Genomic DNA, 22,176 nt, shown 5'->3' on the forward strand with positions numbered 1-22,176 from the left:
AAAATTTTATTTTGGTATAACTGCCAACAAATAGACCATTGTTAGAAAATTAGAAATATTGTTGTTGCATTCTCTTTTCTCAAACATTTTCCTAATAAATTCCAACTTTCAACGGCCCGATGATAATTTGATTTTTTTTTTTCCCTCCGCCTATGGCTATTTTTAATTCTTTTTATCTAGTTTTGTTAAGTATCCTTTATATATTATTTATTTGGCATCAGCTTATAAGCTCATTTTTTAAATTTTAGCTTTTATGTAAAGTTTTTTTAAATTTTTTTTTTTTTTTTACTTTTTCAAAGTATAAGTATATTTTTTAACACACTCTTCACCAAAAACTAAAAAAAGTGCCATGTCTACAACATTTTCCCAAACTATTTCAAACTGGCATATAATCCTTCTATAGCATCCAAAATATCCTCCATTTGGTTTTTTCGTTGTAGTTAGTTAAGTTTGGGGCAACTTTCAAAGGATCTGCCTTTACCCAATTAGGCAATTATCCCGAAGTTGAAAAGAAACTATAAAACTGCAATCAACATTTCTTCAAACAGACGATTAATTTATCGCATCAAAATCATTATGAGTTTCACAGTAAACTGTTCATATTATAGGACAATCCCAAACTCAAAAGTGGAAAAAACAAAAGAAAAAGAATAAGGTATTACATAGAAATTGAAATCCCAAAAATATGTTTACTTGATGGATCGTGGAAAGATTTTTATGTGATAGAGTTGGGCCAAGCAGTGTAGCGTACTAAATTTTTTTTAGTTTCGGGATTCAACTTTAGGCCCATATCAACTCATCATGGGCTGATACAGACTAGTCCAGCCCAATTCACACGGTCCCCCGCAAAGTATGATCGAGACCCATGCGCATAATCTAACGCCATTAAAAAGAACTTTAGCCCAATCCAAACGTATTTTGCGATTTAATTTTTTAGAAATTCATGATGGCAAAATAACAACAATAGGAGATCTCTTAACAAAAAAAAAAACAAACAATAAGAGATCTCTTAACTCTGTAAATTGTTTTGTAATAAGACTAGGATTGGCAATTTTGTTTAAGAATTGTAACCCATTTCCATTTGGATTGAGGAAACCCATACATGTTTTGAACTTCTTGCTCAGGTTGTGTGTGTGTATATATATATATATATATATATATATATATATATATATATATAGGTTTGTCTTTAAGAAGTGAGTTTCAGTTAGCTCAACTAGTATAAAAAATCTGGAGTTTAATCCCACCTACATCAAAAATCGATTGGTGTCTTGATTTGATGATATAAAGCTTAAAGCTTTCATCAAGAGCGGATGTTATAGGTTAAAACTCTCTAAAAAAAAATTGTCTTTAAGAAAATTTTCTATTGGTCTTAAAAAATGACAAAATTTCTCTCTAAACCTTTCAAACTCTCACTAAAAATTAACATGGATACATATTTTGAAAATCTAACAATTGGATTGTATACTCTCTGTGTTCTTAACTCGCATGTCAAGTTTTGTTCAAATAGGATGTTATTTACTATTCGATTAATAAATTTGTATTTTATGTATAATTTAAGATTATAAAAGCTTAAAATGTAAACATTTGATTGATCACAAAACTATTAGTCTTTCATCTTTTTGAAATCTTGTAAGTGTAAAAAATATAATAAGAAAAAACAATCTTATGGTGGATTTGTCAAAATTCATATTCAATAAAAAAATATAGGAAGAGTTTAAAATAGAAACTTTGTCTTAATAAAAATAAAATAAAATATGGGTTCAATGTGAAGTATGGGTTCATCCATGGTACATTCGAAGTTGGTATGTTTCTTTTATTCTTTATGTCAAAATGTTTTAAATCTTAATTTCTTATTTAATATTTTTATATGGAAAAATCCAACCAACAAAAAAATATCCAAAATTTTGTCACTTGTGACAAATTAAACTCTGACATTTTAATTTTATCATTTTAAACCTTTAATTTTATAATATGTAACAATTTAATCAATCATTTCTTCCATATTTAATTTTAAAAACCATAATGAAACAACCTATCTAACTGGAAGAATTTTCATGGGTGTCTAAAAACTCCAGATAACACGATTTTGTTATGAGAGATTTGTCTTTTTCTCCACACTATGGAGAGAAACTCTAAGGGAGGGTAGAACATGGATACAATAAAAAGAAATAAAAATATGGATAGTAAAGATAAAAAATTAATATAGTAATGTAAGGAAACTAGATGTGTGTATCAAATCCATCAACTTGACAAAAATGATCTAACCCAACATAACTCAAGGCTTTGGGTTGGTTTTTGTGGGTTGAGTTGGCTTTAAATTTTTATTTTGAGCCTTGAGTTGGGTTGAGTTTGGGTTGATAGTTTTTTAATCCATCTAATTCAACCCAATACACTATTATATAAATTTAATTTATTGCCTTATTTTAAGTTTTAGGTTTGATTAATTTTGGTATTTTAAGAATTATTTTTGATAAATTTGAAAATTTGGAATATAATTTAACTATATTATACAAGTTGTAATATTTTATTAAAAAAATGTGTTTAAATAAGTGATGAAAAAAACTAATTTTTTTTACAATACATCAAACATGTATGCACAAACCCACCAACCCAACTCAATCCAATGGATTGGTTTCTACACAAGTGATAGGTTGTGTTGAAAAAAATTCTCCATCCTATGAACACCCATGAGTCAAACAATGACATTTGTGTTCTATGGATTCTAATAAAAATTTTCCTTTAGTCTATAAGTTGATTTATTAATGATTTAGGAAAATATATATGGGTGAAATGGTTAAATTGTAAAGACATATATTATATGTGTTAAAATGGCAAAAATCTAGGTTTGATTTTAAGGATGGCAAAAACTCTATCCACTATGACTTGCCTTGTCCTATTTTGTTTTTTCCATCTCAAAAAGATAATAGGGTGGAATAGGTTTTGTTCACTTTATCTTGTCTTAACCTACCTCACCCCACTCCAAATAGATATATACATATTTTATCTAACATATATGTGGGGAGTAAAAGGACCCAAATGGGCAATATACTCTACGAATTGGCCAATACGCCGAGGGTCCAAGGGTGGAGCCGAGGACGAGCTTCTCCTCGGACAAGCCCAAGAGAATTCAAAACTTCATTATGAAGGTCAAAGCTCAACTCTAGAAAGACTAATGGTTAAAGGGGGAAACCCTGAACCTTCTCGATACACCAGTGTTAAGGAAAATATCTAGAGCAAAGGCTGCCACCTCCGCATTAAAGGCTCTGCACCTACCTCCCTGGCCGCATTAATGGGGAAGTGACCCCTGAACAGTAGGGCAGAAACTTCTAGTCAGGGTCCCAAAAGGCATCTAAAAAAGGGGTATTTGAGGGGGAGGAATGCAAAAGAAAGGGGATCTCTCTCTTTTTCTCTCTCTCGCTTACTCTCTCTCTCTAAAGAAAAAGAAAAGGAATTAAGGATTGTAACTTGTAAGAAAGAAAGAAAGAGAAATAATAGAGAAGTAGTCCTCGGCTCGGGTCCGAGGAGATCTATTTGCAATTATCATTCGTTATTTACCTGTATTTGTTTATAAAAGCCTGTTATCAAGCTCCCAGCACTTCTAACCTAGGTTTCGAGCCCACACTCTACGAATTTTATTGTTTAAGGCTCATTGGGCCTGAGCCCATAATCTTCTTTGGGTCCAGGTGCAATTGTGCGCTTACAATATACTTAACTTATTTATATGTATAATATTGTAATTTTTTATTATATATTTCATAGTTATAATATATATATATATATATATACACACACATATTTTATTACTATTTATTTATTTATTTTTGGTTCCTAGATTGCAGGAGATAGAATTTTATTACTATCTTTAAATGTCTATACTTATTACTTTCCTTTTATGATGCATTTTTTATTTATATTTTATCTTTATCTCATGATATTAAATTCATCTCATTAAGAGCATTACCATCAGGTCTCTCAAAAAAAAAAAAAAAATACCATTTTGACAGACCAAAGATCTACTTTATTATTTTAACACACCAATTTACAATTTACCATTTATCACATTTTTTATTCTTTTATTCTAAACATTAAAATAATATATCCACACATTAAAATAATATTTAACTAAAATTGCCACCAAATCCACAGCACCACACCACTGCCCACTGCCCACAAATCTCAAACCCATTGGCACCATCCCAAATCTCAAATCCACAGTATCATCCCAAATCTCACACCCACAACTTGATTAAGAGAGGTCGGCACCGAGTTGTGGAGAACAAGGCAGCAAGATTAGCGTGGCATGAGGGACTATGCATTGAGGTTGGCGGTGAGTTGTAGAGAACGAGGCGGCAAGATCAACGACAACAGCAGTGGAGGACGACGCAGCTTCAGATAACAATATGGTTATGATCTGGGTTTGGTCGGACCCATCGACACCGCAACCCACCTCTAAAACCAACAAAAATCCAAACCCATTGGAACCACCCAATACCTAAATCACAACCAACTCCACCACCCAAACCCAAAACTCAACCAACAACTAGCCAAAAACCCCAACTCAACTGACCCATCTACTGTCTCAACCAATCACGACCCAATCCATAGCTCTACCGCTCGATAAAGAGAGAAGAAAGAAGTTTATTTGGGTTTGATTTGAGGTGCAAAAAGGGAGAAAGACGTTTAAGGTTGAGGTTGAGGGAGGAGCTGAGAATTTGATCTGAAGAGGCAAGAGGCAGAGAAAGAACACGGGTTGGGAGAGAGAGACAGATTGTGAGAAGAGAGAAAAAATCAAATAAAAAGAAGTGAGAGGAGAGAGAAAAGTCGAATAAAAAAATCTTTTTTTTTTTTTGGTTTGACACATTTGAAACACCTGTTGTGAGGTGTTTTTTGGTATTTAGTGTGTCAAATGCCAAATATTTGGCATTTGGCACGTCTGATAGTATTGCTCTAAGATTAGTAAAATATCTCAAACTCTTCCCACCAAACTACCTACGCATGTCATTATTTTTTAGGGGTTAAAATCTTGACTCCAAACACATTTGTAGTCAAACTTTTTACTATTTTTTATTTTTTAAATTTCAACTTGTAGTGGCTTTTTTCTTACATCTTATTTATCTATTCTAATGGTTGAATAAAAGATTTGGAGTTTAATCCCGTCTATACCAAAAATTAATTGGTTTTCTGGTCTGATAATAAAGAGTTCTCATTAAGAGCGAATGCCATAAATTAAAACTATTTTAATTTTTTTTTTAAATTTTTAAACCCAAAAAAAAAAAAAAAAACCTTCTCATTCAACCGCCTAAAAAATAAAATATATAAAAAAAAAACCCAAAACGTTGAAAGTTGGTTGCCAAGATTCAATTCAACAAAGCAAAACCACCACCACCACCAAACGGCCAAACCAAACGTGTACAAACCAAAATCCCCTCCCACACACACACACTCACTCGTTTTCCCCCAAATTCTCACTTCTCCAACATTTCTTCTTCTGCGTTTTAGTGCTTATCCCACAGCCGGATCTGCCATCGATACCTCGCCATGTGGCGCTCTCTCTGGCGATCCATCGATCGCTTTTCGCTCCAGCACTTCAAGTAAGTTCCTAATAGTTTTCAAATTCTCGTTTCGTGCTATGAATTTTAATCTCCTAGAAATTCCATTCGCATCACATGCAATAGATTTTCGATTTAACTAATTGATTCCGAAACTGATTAGGTTTTATTAGAAAATTTTAGCTATTGAACCATGATCAGCTTAATTAGCAATGTTCTACTTTTTAGTATTTTCTGCGTTAATAACCAAATTAGCATTAGAGCTTTTTCCATCCACTTTTGTCATATGTTATAGTTAATTTTCGAATTTTTAAATTAAAAAAAAATCAATTAACGATTGAAAAATATTTTCCGGATTTTTTTTTTTCAAAAAATTGTAACAAATGTTGATGGAAAGGCTTTAATTGAATAAATCTAAAACTTAGAAGACTGAAATGAACGGAAACGAAGTTAGAGGGCTGAAATGAATTCTGAAGAAACTTAGGGGGGGGGGTGAATTTTGCATTTTAGCCAATTATTTATGTTCAGGTGTCGTGTATGATTCATATAAGTGGTTTTGGTTTAGTTTAGGGCTTTTAAAAGCTTCAAGAAAAGGTCTATGCTTATTGATATCACTTTAGGTTATTTTGCATTTTTTAAGAAAGAAATTTCACTTGGTAATGAAGTTTCTTTTCAATGTTATTATTATTTTTATTGATTGTCGTCGTTGTTGTTGTTTTCGGGTACTATCACTAAGAGCTTGTTTGATCTTGTTGTGGATATAGATATGTAATCAATGAACTGCGGGGGATCAAAGTTGTACATAAGCATAACAGGGTAATTCAGTTGAATTTTTGATAATTTCATTTGATAATATGCTATAATTCGTGAAAATTCTCTTTTTTTTTTTTTTTTTTTTTTTTTTTTTTTTGGTATTAACTTGTCTTCACTCGATTTGTTCAATCCAGGAATTGGTAATAGATTTACTGCAGTCTATAGTTGAGATAGTCACGTATGGTGATAGACAAGATCCGATGATATTCGAGTATGAATTAATAATGATTCAGCTTTCTCTACGAGTTTATGGTTCTGAGTATCTTGACAATGTTGTAATAGCTACTTTTAAAATATTGCAGATGTTTCATGGAATACCAAGTTTTAGCCGAATTTGTTCGTGTGCTAAAAATTGGAAAAAATTCAAGGATCGAGGTACCATTACTACAGTACCTAAGCATAATGATTCAAAATATGGATAGCGAGCATGCGATATGTAAGACCTTAGGTTCTATCCTTCTCTCTCCTTTTTTTCCTGTCTGTAATCATGTATTTGGGCTTTTGAGAGGAGGATTATCAAAGCTATGATCAGGCTGAAAGGCTGTTTTTTTCCTTCATAAACAATGAGCCTGAAACTTTTATTCCCCTTTTCTTCTCTTATCAAATGTTTATGTTGGCTTGTCCTGTGACTACTGCTAATACAAATTTGTGATGCATTTTGTGGTTGCATGATGCAGACTACTGTTTAAGCAATGATTACATCAACAGCATCATAGAACACCAGTACGAATTTGATGGGGGAGATCTAGCTCCATATTATGTATCATTTCTAAGGTTTTAATCCTCTCTCTCTCTTGCTCTAACTGAATCTTGGTAAAATACTCGAGCTGCTTTACATTTAATCCCTTTTCTTGCTAAGGTAATTTGTTTCAAATTGTTGAACAAGGAATGTTAACTTTTCTTGTCTACTTTCCTGACCTTTTTGGTTCTTTCTTGAATCAGGGCAGTGAGCAGCAAAATAAACAGAGACACACTTTGCCTTCTTGTGAAGGTTCATGGGGTATGTTGAAGCTCATGCTTTGTTAGATATACTGAAATTACGGTTATGTATCATTTGCCTTCTAAGGCCATGGCATTTGCATTTTGGCATGAATGGTTGTGTGTTAAATCTTATCCTAAATATGGTTTTGTGATGGATGAGAAAATGCAATTACAGAGATTAAGGCATTTGATTATTATAATTTCAAGTCTAGGAAAAAAAGGAAGACTTTGGATTGAGGCCATGTTGGGTAAAGTTTGTTAGGCTAGAGCATGAACTTAGTGGTTGGCCATGTGTTCCCCATTTCTATTTCTTGCGCAGACGTTCATTACCTTTTTTCTTCAGAGGCACATGATGCCATTCATAGGTTAAAGGCACATTATGCTTAATTATTATCTTTTAGGCCAGGTCAACTTTTTTCCCCCCAATTTATGGGAGGATGAAAATCACTACATTCAATAATAAATTGGCATGTTCTACCTTTACATGTTAGCGGTCTCTTTGTTGAATTAACTCAAAGAATAAGTACAGGTTTTGACATGAGAACTGAAATGTACAGTATCACAATTATTTGATCAGGAGTCTGAATTATATTTGCATGTTTGTCACTGTTCATGCATGCATGCCTCAAAGGCCATTGCTCTCTTTATATGTATTTGGTTCAGTTTTTTTTTTTTTTTTTTTTTTTCCTTCATTTATTTTGGAATCATGTCTCTCCAATTGCAGGACGCTGTAGTCTCATTTCCCCTGTATAATGAGGCTCTTAAGTTTGCTCGGCATGGGGAAAAGATGATTCAGACGGCTGTACGTGCGTTAACTCTCAACATATACAATGGTATTGTGTCATTATCTTTTTCCATCTTCTCCAAGTAGAAGATATACGCCAAATATTGGATATAAGATACATTTGTGATATCTTGCAACAGTATCATTTTGATTATGCAGTGTGCGATGATATGGTCTATCAATTTATAACAACCCCTCCAGTCTCCAAGTATTTCTCAGACTTGGTTTGTAGATTGAAGGAGCAATGCTTTCATCTAGACACCCTTCTACATTCTAAAGAGTATGTTTCTCAAATTTTAAGAGATATCTAGTCATTTGGTAAATTATAGTTTGGCATGTTTAAGTATATTTAAGGAAAAAAAATTGCTTGTCAATTATGCAGGGAAGCATCCACTCATGAGAGGAGAAATGAACTAGTTCTAGAAACTGATAAAATAGTAGATGATATTTACTACTTGAAAGACATACTAAGTGTTGGCGAGTATCGTTTGAGTAGATTAATCTCGCAAAATCTTTTCAGCTTGCTTGTTTTTCCTACATTGCTTCCATTACTGCAGTTAAGGCAGAATGATGTGAGATATCTTCCCTTTAACTCTCTCTCCTTACAATTTTTATGTATGATGTGTTCATTCAACACTATTTTTATATTTTCTCTAGGGGTCAAATATATCACCACTCACTTCTCTGTACATAGTTTCTCGTCTTCTTCAAGTTTTGGATGGAAAAAGCATGGTAGATGCTGTGGCTGGTGTTATTCTATATCCTTATATGACCTTAAGTGTGGGAGATGCTATGGAAGGGGACACAGTTGATGGCGTTTGTAACGCTAGTTCTTTTCTAGACCATTTGAATGATATGGAAAAGAGGGTATGCTCTGGTCTTGAGTCCGAAGGAGCAGAAAATATCAAAAGCAACAATTTGTTTGGGCATTTGGCAGAGTACTTATCATCTAATTCTCAATTGATAAGTGGCCTTCGGAATGATGACTGTGTAGAAAGGTGGGTCCATGATGAAAACTGATCTTTGACATTCAAGTAATCAAGCTCATATTCTTTGGAACTTTGAAAAGAGAACACCCTTATTTCACTGTTTCATTTTTTCCCCTGTTCTTTCCTTATTTTATTCCTGTGATACTCTTGGATTAATAATATTTAACTAATATTGTAGGAAATAAAAATCGATGAAATTAATTGATTATTTCTCAAAATAGGATGAATGCCTCTGACATATAGGTTATGGTTGCTGTTCAAAATTTGAATCTTAGCATGATTCCATTATTAGTTACTTTGGAAGATAATTTATTGCAAGTGCTAAACTTTTTTATCACCCAAAAGGTAGAATAATAGTTTTGTCATGGAGGTTTGCTGAGTTTACTTGTATGTTGATTTCCTTTCCAAAATATATAACTAAAGGATGATGGTAAAGTTCACCTAGAGAGCAATGCAGTGATATCAAGGTCATACTTATCTCTGATTGCAAAGCTCTTGAAAGCAATGCAATGTTATGTGTTGAGCATAGCAAGTTAGCTGCTGTATGACCCCTTTTTTTGTGTGTGAATAATTCCCACTTCTGTGGCCCATATCTTCCATTGTATCATTTTGGTGTTAGTTTAGGGAGACTTTTAAGCTACTCAGGTAATTGAGTTTGACATCTGAGGCAAACAGCATCATGGGCTATGTTTGACGTGTGGATGAAGAGCCTTTCATGCTAAGTTTGTTTTCCTTATTGTAGGAATGGTGAGAACTACCATTTATATTTATATTATTTATGAAAGTTTTAACCGTTGCAGGGGTGGGGTACTTGCACATATTTTTGCTGACAATAATCACAGTCTGCTGCTAGCATCTCTATTTTTACTGCTCATTTTAGCAGAAAGTAAAGGTATCCATTTATTACTTTTGAATGTGTAGTGTATTTGGCTTTCTCTCTTTTACCTTTTCATCTTTGTGCTGTTCATTTGTTTGTTTGTTTCATATGTGTGTGTTCTGTGTATATGCAGATCTTGATTATTTGCTAGCTTCAATGATTGGGTTAAGCAGAATTCAGGATATAGTGGTAAGTATCAATACTGTATTAGTGCTCATCTGGGTGGATCAATTTTATTTTCATCTAAACATGTACCTGAATTAAGGTTTCTTTATCATTAATAATGATGGGATTTACTACCACTTTTCTCATTGTCCGCTACATTGTTCTGTTGTCCCTGCTCCTAGCCATGAGGAAGCAAATAATACTTCCAGTTATAGGAAATATATAATATATTTCTTAACTAACCATTCTCTGTTCTATATGTGCTTACATGAAACAGTTGTAGAATTAGCCTCCATTTTTGACAATTATATGTGCTTTTGAGATGATTTAGACCCAGTATCCTTTGATATTTTTCTTTAACAGTATTGGTACATTCATCCACAGAATCATGACTTGTCAGCTTCACAAGTAGTGGATGGAAGTATCTTTGTGAAATTTATGCCCCAGGTATATGTTTGATTAAATAATTGTTGTGTTATTGTTTTAATTTTATATTAGGAATGCATTTCATTTTATTACTTTTTTGGGGTTTCAACTAAATGATGTTGATTAAACTCTTAAATGGTAACCTGGAATGTCCTGGTTCGGTATGGCTTTCAATTTCATTATGAATTTACATTTTCTTTTATTTTACAGATTTTAAATGCATTGTTGAAGATTTTAGCAAGCCAACCACCATTGTCTGTACTAATACAATGGCATACAGGGTGGTTCTTGCGGAAGCTACTGATTTCTCAGATTTCTCAAGGGAAGACAGTGAATGATCTTAATTTTCACCTATTCAATGTAAGAATTTAACTGATCTGGTATACATTATGTTAATAAAATTTATTTTTAATTGACTGAAACATGTAAGTTTCTTTGTTTTTCCTGGTTGTGATATTTGAAGTACTTTTTCTTTTGAAACTTTGATAGAGTGATGGATTTTCAGAAATGTAATTCATATTTACATAATAATTTGATAAGATTGCTATATGCTCAACTATGCTCTGGGCTATGAAAAAACAACATATTCATAGAATGAGTGTAGTTGACATGAGAATGTTAAGATGGATAAGTGGAAATATATGGAAAGATAGGGTTTGAAATGGGAAAATTCGCTTAAAGATAGGAATAGCCCCCAATATAGATGAAAAGATGAGGGAGAGTCACTTAAGATGATTTGGTCATGTTTAGAAGAGAGCGACTAATTCACCAGTAAGAAAGAGCGAGTTGATCCAAGTTGAGGGAACCAAAAAAGGTAGAGGGAAGACCAAAATTAGTAGAAGTAATAAAAAAGGACATGGCAATTAAGGGAGTAATAAAGAGTATGTCTATAGATAGAGTAGAATGGAGGGAAATAATACATATGGCCGACCCTAACTAACTTGTTGAGGATCCATAGTTGTTTTTTTCCAAAATTTTGGGACTAAGGCTTTGTTTGTTGTTATTGTATAATCTTCAGATTTAGGACTCAGTACTCAAGACTCAGGACTCATCTTGCATTTGGTTATCAATCATGGGAGTTTGTCACATGCTGAAATAAATATAGAACATTGCCACATTCTTTTGCATTGATATTTTTCATGCAAATCACATCATTTTAATGTCTCAAACTATCTAAAGTTCTATATTTTTTAGTTTTCATTGACAGACTTCATATGAGCAGTCTCGTGAACGCCTTCGTAAAGAACTTGATGGATGCTGGTTTGATTATATCCCGGATACTCTCAGAAATGAATGGCTAAGCTGTAAAACAGGTATTTATGATTTTATTTCCTTCATTTAGGAGCTGAATCTTTCCTTAGGAGGCAGTAGGGCATCAACTCTTAAGGGTTTGAACAAATTTTGCCCCTTTAGGAGATTGTGGTAGTTAGCCTGCTGCTTGGTGTCACCAAAGTTAGACTATAGTAAAAAAGAAGGGGAATATTTTTTTTATAAAATTTATGCGATTGATTTCTTATCAAAAAAAGAAAAAAGAAAAAAAGTTTACGTGATTGATTTAATATATATTAATGTTGGATACAGCTCTTGAGGAATCATCCCAATTTAAAGACCCCTTTTTTGCTTTAGAGATTGCTGTCTGCCAACAAGATACTGATGGTATTGTACCTTTTATATTAATTAAAATGAATTTTTGTAATTATATGAGTTTCTTCCTCTTACAAGACATTGTTCTTCTTTGGAGTAAACAAATATTATTTACATATTGCAGGTGATGCCACTACTGTTTCTGCTTGGCAAAGGATGGTAGAAGCTGTGAAGGTCTTTAAAATTAAATCTTATTAAAAATTTATTTTGTTGAACACATTTTACTATATTTTTTTGAATTCAATTTGCTAGAGGTGAATGACTCTGATTAGCCTGTTATAATGGGATTTGAGCTCATTTTGTCTTTTAATAGCCCTGTTAGTGTAGATACAACCTTTTCGTCATCAAAAAAGAGAGTAGACACTACCTTTTGGTTTCTATTGGCTGACATCTAATAGTTGAACTTTTTTTGCCTTCTTCACTACAGATGTTAGCTTGAGGCTCAACCACCTATATTATTGGGTGCGTTGTATTGATGTTTGTCATTTAAGCAATTTATGCACTGGGCAATCAATGAAATCTAGATTTTTTTTTGCAACATTTAGTTTTGTTTAAAGGATGCCTTCTCAGTATAAATAGGGTTCTAAGCTATTTAATGTGGATGCCAAGGTGGGTCAGTTTTCAATATGGCTACAAATTGTCTAACTCAAACTTGGAGCAGAATGAATGCTATGTGGGTGGGTTTGGTGTGCAGATGGTGTCCAACCTGGCAGAACTGTTGAAATTGTAGTGTTCTTAGTGTATAGATTATGTTGACATGTTCTGTAGACGAAGAGAGTATAGAAATGTCAATTACATATTAGTGATGTACTTTGACTGAATACTTGCCTAAGCACATTGTGTGTTGTCCTTTTCTATTCATGTTGTCTGTAGCTTTATCTCTAAAGCTGACATATTCCTTGGTAGAGATTGTCTTGGGTTGTATCAATTTAGGTTATAATTTTTGAACCTAAAAATTATTTTCTTGTACATAAATTCATGCTGATATGTTTGTCTGATTTCATTTAAATAATCTTTCTCTATTACAAACATCTGCTTCTGTCTTTGTGATTACATTTCTAGTTTGTTGAACCCAGGCTCATACTTTTGAAGAACCTGTTTTCTGGTGTAAAGTTGTAATATGTTATATACCACTGTGCACTGTTCATTCGTTATTTAAGTTTGCTGGCTTATTGTAGATCTCTTAATAATTTTGTGTTATAGGTTTTCATTCTCCATCTTCAGCTTAAGGCTGTTATTTTCAAAGGAAGCTTGCTTGAAAAACCTGTGCTGAACATGCCAAATGGTCCAACTGCTGATTCTGGAAGAGGTCATGCTTCGGATACCCCATCTGCAAGCTTTGGATCAGATGTTTCTTTAGGTGGGGCATCATTCCAGAAAAAAATTCAGTTAGCTGTCTAACTATTCTCTAACTTCATACAACTTTTTCAGGCTCTGGAATCCCTTGCAGAATAGCATTTTCCAATGCAGGAATCAGGGATATCTACCTGATTCCAGTGGCAAGGGAAACAACTGGAAAATTGCTTCTCACAGAGAAACATCCCTTCCGCAGTCAACGAGGAGTTGTTATTGCTATTGCTCCATTGGCTGGCTTGAGTGTAAGTCCCAATACTGATAGACTTTGGTCAACATTCAGAGTGTTGATGATGGTCTGACCACTTGATTAAATTGATTCAAGTAAAGATGTTGACAATTATCAACTTTGGCCTTTCTTGGGCAGCATTTGGAGATACTTGTTTTTTTTCTTTAAATTCTAAATTATAGCAAGTAGGTTTACAGCTGGAGTGCTTGATTCTCTTGTGCTTTGCAATGCCAGCATTCAATTTTTACACATTGAATTTTGCCCAAAAAAAGAAAATATAGATGGTTTACAGCAGAGTTTTGCAATTAACTTATGTTAGAAAATATGATCAAGGAAACTATTCACTGATTGTCTCATTCCTGTATTTGATTGGAGTCCATTTATATACAGCTGTTGTTATATTGCTATGGGAAGCTTCCTTGTTTTTAGACATCCTCCATCGTGGTAGTAATGGTTCTTAAGTAACAGGCATAACCACTTATTTTATCCATGATCTCGGTGGTGTGATCACTGATTTTAATGGGGTTTGACCATCATTCCTGGATTTGGTGCTTGGGTGCTCGCATGGGTTGACAGTCTTGGTTGGCAGGGATATCCTGGTTGTATAATTTGTATTCCCATTATTGGTTTGAGCTATGAAGTGGCATCAATGGTCTTTCTGTAATTATAGCGTGTTCACTTTTCCCTTTATCATAAACAATTTGCAATTTTTTTTGCTGCATGTTTTCATTAATTTTATCTCTTATTGAGGAAAAGGCTTAGTGAGGAGTTTAGCCAAAGATGTAAGGGGTTCTACAAACTCATGATTCTCTTTTACATATATATGTGTGTGTGTGCGCGCGCGCGCGCACTAGATCCCTATGTTTGATAATACATTCTGATGTAACATTTTTGTCACTTATACAGCCAAAGATAGATAACGACCATCCTTCATGGTTGCATCTCCGAATCAGAGAGTTTGACCCAAAATTCAATACAAGTAAAGCTAGAAGCAACCACTTGAAGATGTCCAATCATGTTGCAGATGGGAAATGGACACTAGGTTTTCCCAATGCAAAAGCTTGTGAGGCAGCTCGGTTGTTGATACTTGAGGAAACTTGTAAACAAAGATCCTTTGTGGAAAGCACACTTGCTCCACTACTTCAGGATGATTATCTTGGAAATTTATCAGTTGTTGAAGATGAGTGAAGCTCACATATGAGGTGTTGTAGCTTAGCTTACAGTTTTGTTATTTTGTTTTTGTGACATAGATAGGATGGCTCTGCACAGTAGTGGTTTCTGTCACCAAATTCATTGGTAGCTCCATAAAGACACTGTCCATTATTTTGTGTTATATTTTTAAGCATGTAGTAGTCGATTTCAATGTAATATATAGAGATAATAGAAATATGTCCAAGTAACTTTCTAGCAGAAGGGAAACCAAAAAGGTGTCTTATACGTATTTTGTGTGCTTTATAAAGTATTGAGACCTGAAACAAGTAAACATGCTAGTAAATCTACCTTGTGAGTTGCTCGGTGAAGGTATGTTTGAGTCCCAATTTACCTTAGTAGCAGCTGTGATTTGTGATGGATTGTTGAAATGAGAAATATGGTTTTGTTTGAAAAGGAGTGTGGACCCTTTGACTTGACCCTCGAAAACACACGAGGAAGAGGTGAGAGCGGATGTGGGGCCCAAGGTTTTTATTGGAGCCTCCTCCCTCAGATTGGGTTGAAGTTAATGTTGATATGGATTGGGTCTCAGGAAATGTCAGGCATAGTTGCAGACTTGTCTACAAGGAAAATTATTAAGTACTTTGTAATTAGTAGAATTCTCCATAGATGTGAGAGGGAAGTATAACTTCATTGTATTCCGGAAGTAACTAATAAATAATTACTCTTTCACCCTACTCTCCTTCAATTTGGTTCTTAGAGTCAAAAACAGATTTGCTTATACCTTGCTAAATGGGGTTTCTGTAATAATGTAAATGGTTCTATCCTGTGTTGGGCCCTGCCTGCTTTTGTTTGTGCATTTGTGAAGCTGTCGCGTTGGATGGGTCCAAGTCTGAAAATTTTGTTCTCTCTCTCTCTCTCTCTCTCTCTCCTTTTTTTTTTCCCCTATCAAAAACTTCTCTCTTTGTTATTCCTTTGAATATCTACTGTTGTTGAAAATTTATAATTGATTAGTGATTGCATACTCTCCATCCTTACAGATCCCTTTTATTGTTTGGTTGTTTGCCAGTATTACAGTGGATATGAAATGAAATGCTTGGCAACCATAAGTAACTCAAATCTGTCATCTCCCGTGGCAAGCGAGGTTTCTTTGTAAAATAGGGGGTCAAACTGGTTCATCTTCCAGCCAGAGAGCCCTTGATGGAAACTAAAACATCATTATCAAAGTTCCAACCTCAATATTTATCCCGAGGCACTGAAAGGGCATTTTCTTAAGTACTAACAGTGAAGACGAAGAAATTAAAATGCAGAAAAGGGAAATGACTTATTGGATGTCAAGTCCTGTGTGCTTTTTTTGATGAAAGAAAGAAAACCATGTACTTCCTTTTTTTTTTTTTTTTTTGATGAACATGTACTTCCCTATTTTGGATGAATGAGAATAAATCATATCATCTCCGTACAGTACTCCACTCTAACAAAGTGGGCTAGCTACGACATGCGTGATCCTATAACGAGTTAAAACATGTGACAATTTTGGGTAGAATAAAACACATAACATTCAAATTCTATAAGGTGGAAATTTATGCATTCAAGTCATTGATCACATATTTTATAAAAAAGAAAAAAAGAAATAGTGATTGATCACATAAGACTATAAGAGGAAGGAATATATATATTCAAATATTCTTTGTATGGTGGAAAATGGAAATTTATACGGACTGGAGCGCTGGAGAATTGTCGATATGATGTTAGGGTCACTGACAGAGGCGCTGTGTGTATGCACACTCCATCACATGGTTCTGCCCTTATATACCTATTGACATCTAATCATCTATAGTAAAATGCTTTTGCAGTCATGGTATAGCTAGAAGATGCCACTCTATCTGGTCCTTCTCAACTGGGTTTTACATACATCTAGTTGCAACGTTAAGGCACTGTCCTAATTGATCCGGAGAAAGCATATACATGGAATATTTTCTAAAGAAGAAAAATTCTATAACAATATCTACTCATTATTAAAGTAAATTGGTCAAGACGAACCATGTTAGGATACAAAAGATTTTTATAACCTGTTAAAGTAGTAAGTTTTTTTTTTTTTTTGTTGAGAAACTATTAAAGTAGTAAGTTGTAATTGATAAAACATCACTTTTATATTAGTTTACTACTTGGTCAAGATGAACCATGTTCGGGATACAAAAAAAAATTCATAGCTTGTTAAGGTAACAAGTTGTGTGATTGGTGTAACGTTACTTTCATATGAAGTGACCATTAACAATTGAATACTTGCGAAAAGAGATGAAAATTTTTGTATCACTAGGCTTATTGGATTAAGATGGGTAGAGTTCGATAACAATTGAATACTTGCAAAAAGAGATGAAAATTTTGTATCACTAGGCTTATTGGATTAAGATGGGTAGAGTTCGAAATTTTATTTTGGGTAGAGTTCGAAATTTAAATTGAATCCTTTTTACAAATTTAGATGCGCTAAACCATGCTAATTGATTGGAAACACAGTAGTACAAGCAGTGTTGGAGAAGCTCCTGCTTTGTAGGTTGAGTTAGATAGAATTATCCTTTTATTCATTCGAGTGCAAGACTGAGCTGCCCCTGAGGGTACAACCATGTAAAGCATGGAGTCCATGATTTTACTGTAGAGAATATTATGAGCTAAGAAAAAAGAATAACCATTATAGTCTCATGATGCCGGCCTTTAAGTTTAAAAAATCAAACTTAAATTTGTTTAGTGGATTTAGATACTAAGCATAAAATAATGAAAACTTTTAGGAAAAGGAGTGTGGTACTGGTACGTAATTCCATCACCTTTTACATTAACAAGGCTGTCATGTCAAAATTAGAGCTACTTTTCCTCCATTGTTACCTTTAAAGTTTAAAGTCTGGCCGGCCAGCATAATACTATTAACTATACTCTCTCTCTCTCTCTCTCTGAGTTTTGTTCCCTCCCTTGAATATTGCTTTCACCCACATGGCCACGTATAGGCCCAAAGATGCTTATTTGAAGCTTAAAAGCACAAAATGAGCGTCCCTTTTGAGTAGATAATGCCATATTTTACTTTTTAGTGTTGCTTTATGAGAGAGTGCTTTACTTTAAGCAAAAGAGAAGGAGATATATATAAAATTAGAGCTCTAATGTAATGTGTGTTCCCATGAAAAACTAAATGGTCTGATTGTGAAATGAGAGAAAAGCTATAGGCTAACACTAACTCTCACTTTGACACAAATTCCATAGTGTCAATTAAAACACACAGATTTAGCTAGCAACAGTTACGGATGGCTTTAGCTATAGCTACCCCTTTATTTAGATGAAGTTAACCGTTATTGGTGAAAGATAGAGAAAGAGTAAAGGGATGGGTTGGGGCGTAATCTAAGTAAGTGCATTGTATATATATTCTTCTCTTTCATTCAAACACTCCTTTTTCTACCACTGCTGAGTGCTTCGTGTTCAAATTATTTGGTGTCCTTTAATGTATGTCTTTTTAGGCCAACAAAGATAGAAGAAGCTTTTTGACTGGGGACTCAGCCTAGAATTGTCTCCGAGAAAGAATAAACAGTTGGGAGTTTTGGATTATAAGTTATATTGTATAAGGACGTTTGGGATTTTGTATAAGGATTTTTTGGGACCTACTCTTATATAAATTCTATCATATGGGGTCGCACACAATTTTGGTGGAGGGAGGGGAAGGTCAAGCAAGGTCATGCTAAACAAAAATCCTATATCTTAATTTGTGTGCTTACTCTATATGTTACATCAATTGTATCTTTTCACATGTTTTTTTTCTCCTTTTTAAAGTAATTAAAAGAAATAAACAAATACATGACATTATAATTGATAGAGTCTAAAGTAAAACATTTCTTAATATAATAGATAATTTTGTTTCAATAATTATTATTAAAATGAATAATTTGTGATTTGAGATTATAGATTTGATTATAACTCACGTTATATTATCGTGTATGACTTATCTTGAACTAATATTTAATGATAATATTATTTCCACAAACCTTTTACCAATTTGTATTATAAAAGCCTTTAGTTTTCTTATGTAACATACTTTAACCATTGATTTTGATTATTCAAATATGGATATTTGGAAATGTGAGATTAAAATCTTGTTATAGTTTTGTTAATGTTTAAAAAAAAAATTAATTTAATGAGAGTAAAGAAGGGATTTAAACCCTAATTCTTTTTATTTGTGTAAAAAAATAACATTACTTCTATTTTTCTTTTTGAATTTAATAATATATATTTTTGAACTTCATTAATTTTATATTTGTGCTAAATATACACACATAGATCAATTTGTGACTTTTAACACCTTGTACATAAAACGTAATTTGTTAAGCTGGCCATTTAGATAGGCCAATAATGCGCTAAAAAAAACCGAAGATAGGCCAATAATGCTAAAATTTCTTATATCAATATTATATAGCCTTGACCTCCTTAAACCTTCTAAGTTCACCAGTACATTGTCACTCATATGCTAAAACTATGCACAATGCACTAATCCAGGAGCACCAACGTGAATGAATCTTAGATAAAACCGAGTCTGGACAAGGTTGCTTACAGTGAAGTTTGAATATGGTGGCCTAAAGGCAATGGAAACTGAAACATTTCCAACCATGAACTAGTTTTCTATCACTAGCTTTCATCTATGATTGCTAGATCATTCTCTTTTCTATTTCTTTATTATTTCTCAATCATATTCTTTATTTGAACTACTTTACCTTGAAGGGAACATTGAGACTAAAAGTAAAACCAGTAAACATGGATTTGTTATGGACTTAATTATGGGTCATTGTATAAACAAGTAAAAGTGGAAGATGATTTGAAGAATGAAAGGGGATCTCTCGTTTGTTGTGTTTGGAAAATATGTTCAGATTTGTTTATGTGATTTCATAGTTCTCTTTACTTGAAGAACCTAGATATGAGATCAGTTTTGTGTCTCTCTGTGGTGTAGCTCTCCTTTCTATGCAAAGGCACGCTGAACTGCTGAAGAATAGGACCTGTTAACTAAAATAGGCCACAACCTTAAAACACCCACAAATTCGCCTGAGTGATAGATCTAGAAGAAGAAGAAAAAATAAAAAAGAATTATGTTATTTGGAAATTGGAATTAGGATATGGTATATATGGATCAATTTCCATATAAAATTAATTAGACTAATCTTCATCACAATCTTGTTCTTCTTGACCCTCAACTTTAGGGCTTATTTTCTTGAAGTATTTCTTGCTTGCCATAGTTTTTTTTTTTTTTTTTTCCTTAGTTTATTCAGCTTATTTGATTTATATGCAATTTTTTAAAGTTTTACTTTTTTATAGGTACAACTCCACTTTTGCACAGTTAATTATTTTTAAGTACAATAGTATTGCATAGGAAGATGTAGAATAATCGGAAAAAACATGAGTGGAGTAATCTAAACATTATCTTCTCCAATACTATGGTATGAATGTTCTTAGATTTTAGGAGTGGTGATGGACTTTAGGGTACATAGTGCTCCTTCTATTACAAATATTAATTAGTCAAAGTTTTGCACTGTTCTTTAATCAAACTCTCTTGCAAGATATATAAACAAGGAAAAAAAGCGAGCTTAAATTAGGGCAAGTGAATTTCTTTATCCAAAGAAGAACCTCATCTTAATGGAGATTTTTGCAACATTCTTTTCTAAAGATACGATGAAAATTTTGTGATGTCGGTATGCAGTTATGCGTGAATTTGAAAATTTTGAAGTCCATCATGCACATAACATAACTGCCACAATGGTAATGAAATTACAGCCCACTTCACATATTGTCCTTATATTCCTTAACTAAACATCATGAAATGGAGCTAAGGCCACCAAAGTTGCAAATGATACTACTGTACTACTAGTGTTGTGACTCGTAATCATTCTTCCATTTTCCATTTTTGTGTGTTTAGCTCTCTCTCTCTCTCTCTCTCTCTCTCTCTCTCTCAAACTGGTAAAAACCTGTCATGAATCAAAGGGTTAGTTGGGTGTGGTGCAAGATTTTTTACTTAAACATAAAAGTGATAGAACAGCTTCCTAACTCAACAACTCTCCGTTCTTAACTAGTCAAACAATATTAGACCTTGAGTTAATTTTGAAAGGAAAAGTATCATCCACCACAAAGGTTAGCTATTGGGTACCTTATTTGATAAATTAATAATGGAAACTACCTTCTTCAATCATCTTGATTAGTTGGCCTTTAGAGATATATATGACTTTTACCTTGGATTATGTCTTCCAAGTTTCTCAAGTGTTTAAAATAATAAAGTAAATTAGATTGCCGGATTAAACTATTAAAACGAATTATTTAAGAATAATTGATCTATGAATAAATGAAACCCAGTACTCCACTACAGAGCTTTATCTATTACTTCTTGATGAAGCAATTGATTATAAGGTTGACCGATCTAATGGATGCCTTTCAAAGAGTGAAAACAACTCGAGTGGCACTGATGTGGTACCAGGCCAATGGTGCTTAATAACTCCAATCCTAAAGCCGGAAAGTTTTACTATAAGGAAGTTGATTTGATGAATATGAAAGTGGTCTCCATGCCACTAAAAAATAAAAAACCATTTAATATAAAAATATGATATTGGTTTGCTTTTATTGGAATGAAATGTCACATTTTCTTAGAATAAATGCAAGGTACCACTTAACTGTGTATTCTAAGAAGACCTAATAATTACTCGATAATTGTTTTTTATATGGTCTTGTATATGAGACATTTCCTTGTTTTTGGTAACTTTCCACGGTGGCTATAATGAGCCTTCAATGGTGGGTATAATGGTCTCCATTATGTCTGTGATTTAGGCATGTCAGTTTCTTCAATGAGGAAAACCGGTGTCTTCAAATTTGGTGCTCGGTACTATTGATCATGACACTTGAGTTGCTTTCAGTTTGGCTCATTTGTTGGTCGAGCTTCGGTGCTTGGCCTCCAAACCCAGATTCAAAACTCGAACTTGTTACTTCGAGCTGTGACTATTCCCTGACCGGGGTTTTCCCAATAACCTAGCTCTTTTGTACATTTGGTCGAGTGGCTATGTGATAATGATATAATCAATTTTTTTGGCCACAATACAATCTTATATAGTTTCTTAATTTTACTTACTAAGTGTTTTTGATCCCTTAAATTTCAAGTAAGTGTTATTGGTAATTAGAATTTAAAAAATGAGCATTTTTAGTTCTTAAAG

General features: G+C 33.4%; 1 protein-coding gene across 5 annotated transcripts; it reads left to right on the forward strand.

Moving 5' to 3' along the window:
- Positions 1-5,411: 5,411 nt before the first annotated feature.
- On the forward strand, positions 5,412-16,167 carry LOC142610396 (protein TRANSPARENT TESTA 9-like). 5 transcript variants are annotated; one of them, XM_075782208.1, is made up of 21 exons: positions 5,412-5,594; positions 6,317-6,368; positions 6,500-6,576; positions 6,668-6,801; positions 7,043-7,139; positions 7,308-7,365; positions 8,071-8,179; positions 8,290-8,410; positions 8,513-8,702; positions 8,788-9,128; positions 9,920-10,011; positions 10,130-10,185; positions 10,525-10,608; positions 10,798-10,947; positions 11,795-11,900; positions 12,169-12,243; positions 12,356-12,405; positions 13,435-13,591; positions 13,663-13,829; positions 14,720-15,015; positions 16,032-16,167. In XM_075782208.1, exons 1-20 carry the CDS (start codon positions 5,542-5,544, stop codon positions 14,999-15,001), a joined length of 2,451 nt encoding a protein of 816 aa, XP_075638323.1. In that variant the 5' UTR covers positions 5,412-5,541; the 3' UTR covers positions 15,002-15,015; positions 16,032-16,167. The 5 variants fall into 5 exon arrangements, with proteins under 5 accessions (XP_075638323.1, XP_075638322.1, XP_075638324.1 ...); XM_075782207.1 differs by lacking the exon at positions 16,032-16,167 and having other exon boundaries at positions 14,720-15,296; XM_075782209.1 differs by lacking the exon at positions 16,032-16,167 and having other exon boundaries at positions 11,810-11,900; positions 14,720-15,296.
- The last annotated feature ends 6,009 nt before the right edge of the window (positions 16,168-22,176 follow it).

The sequence above is a fragment of the Castanea sativa genome, chromosome 9, assembly GCF_040712315.1.
Source record: "Castanea sativa cultivar Marrone di Chiusa Pesio chromosome 9, ASM4071231v1".
Taxonomy (NCBI): Eukaryota; Viridiplantae; Streptophyta; class Magnoliopsida; order Fagales; family Fagaceae; genus Castanea; species Castanea sativa.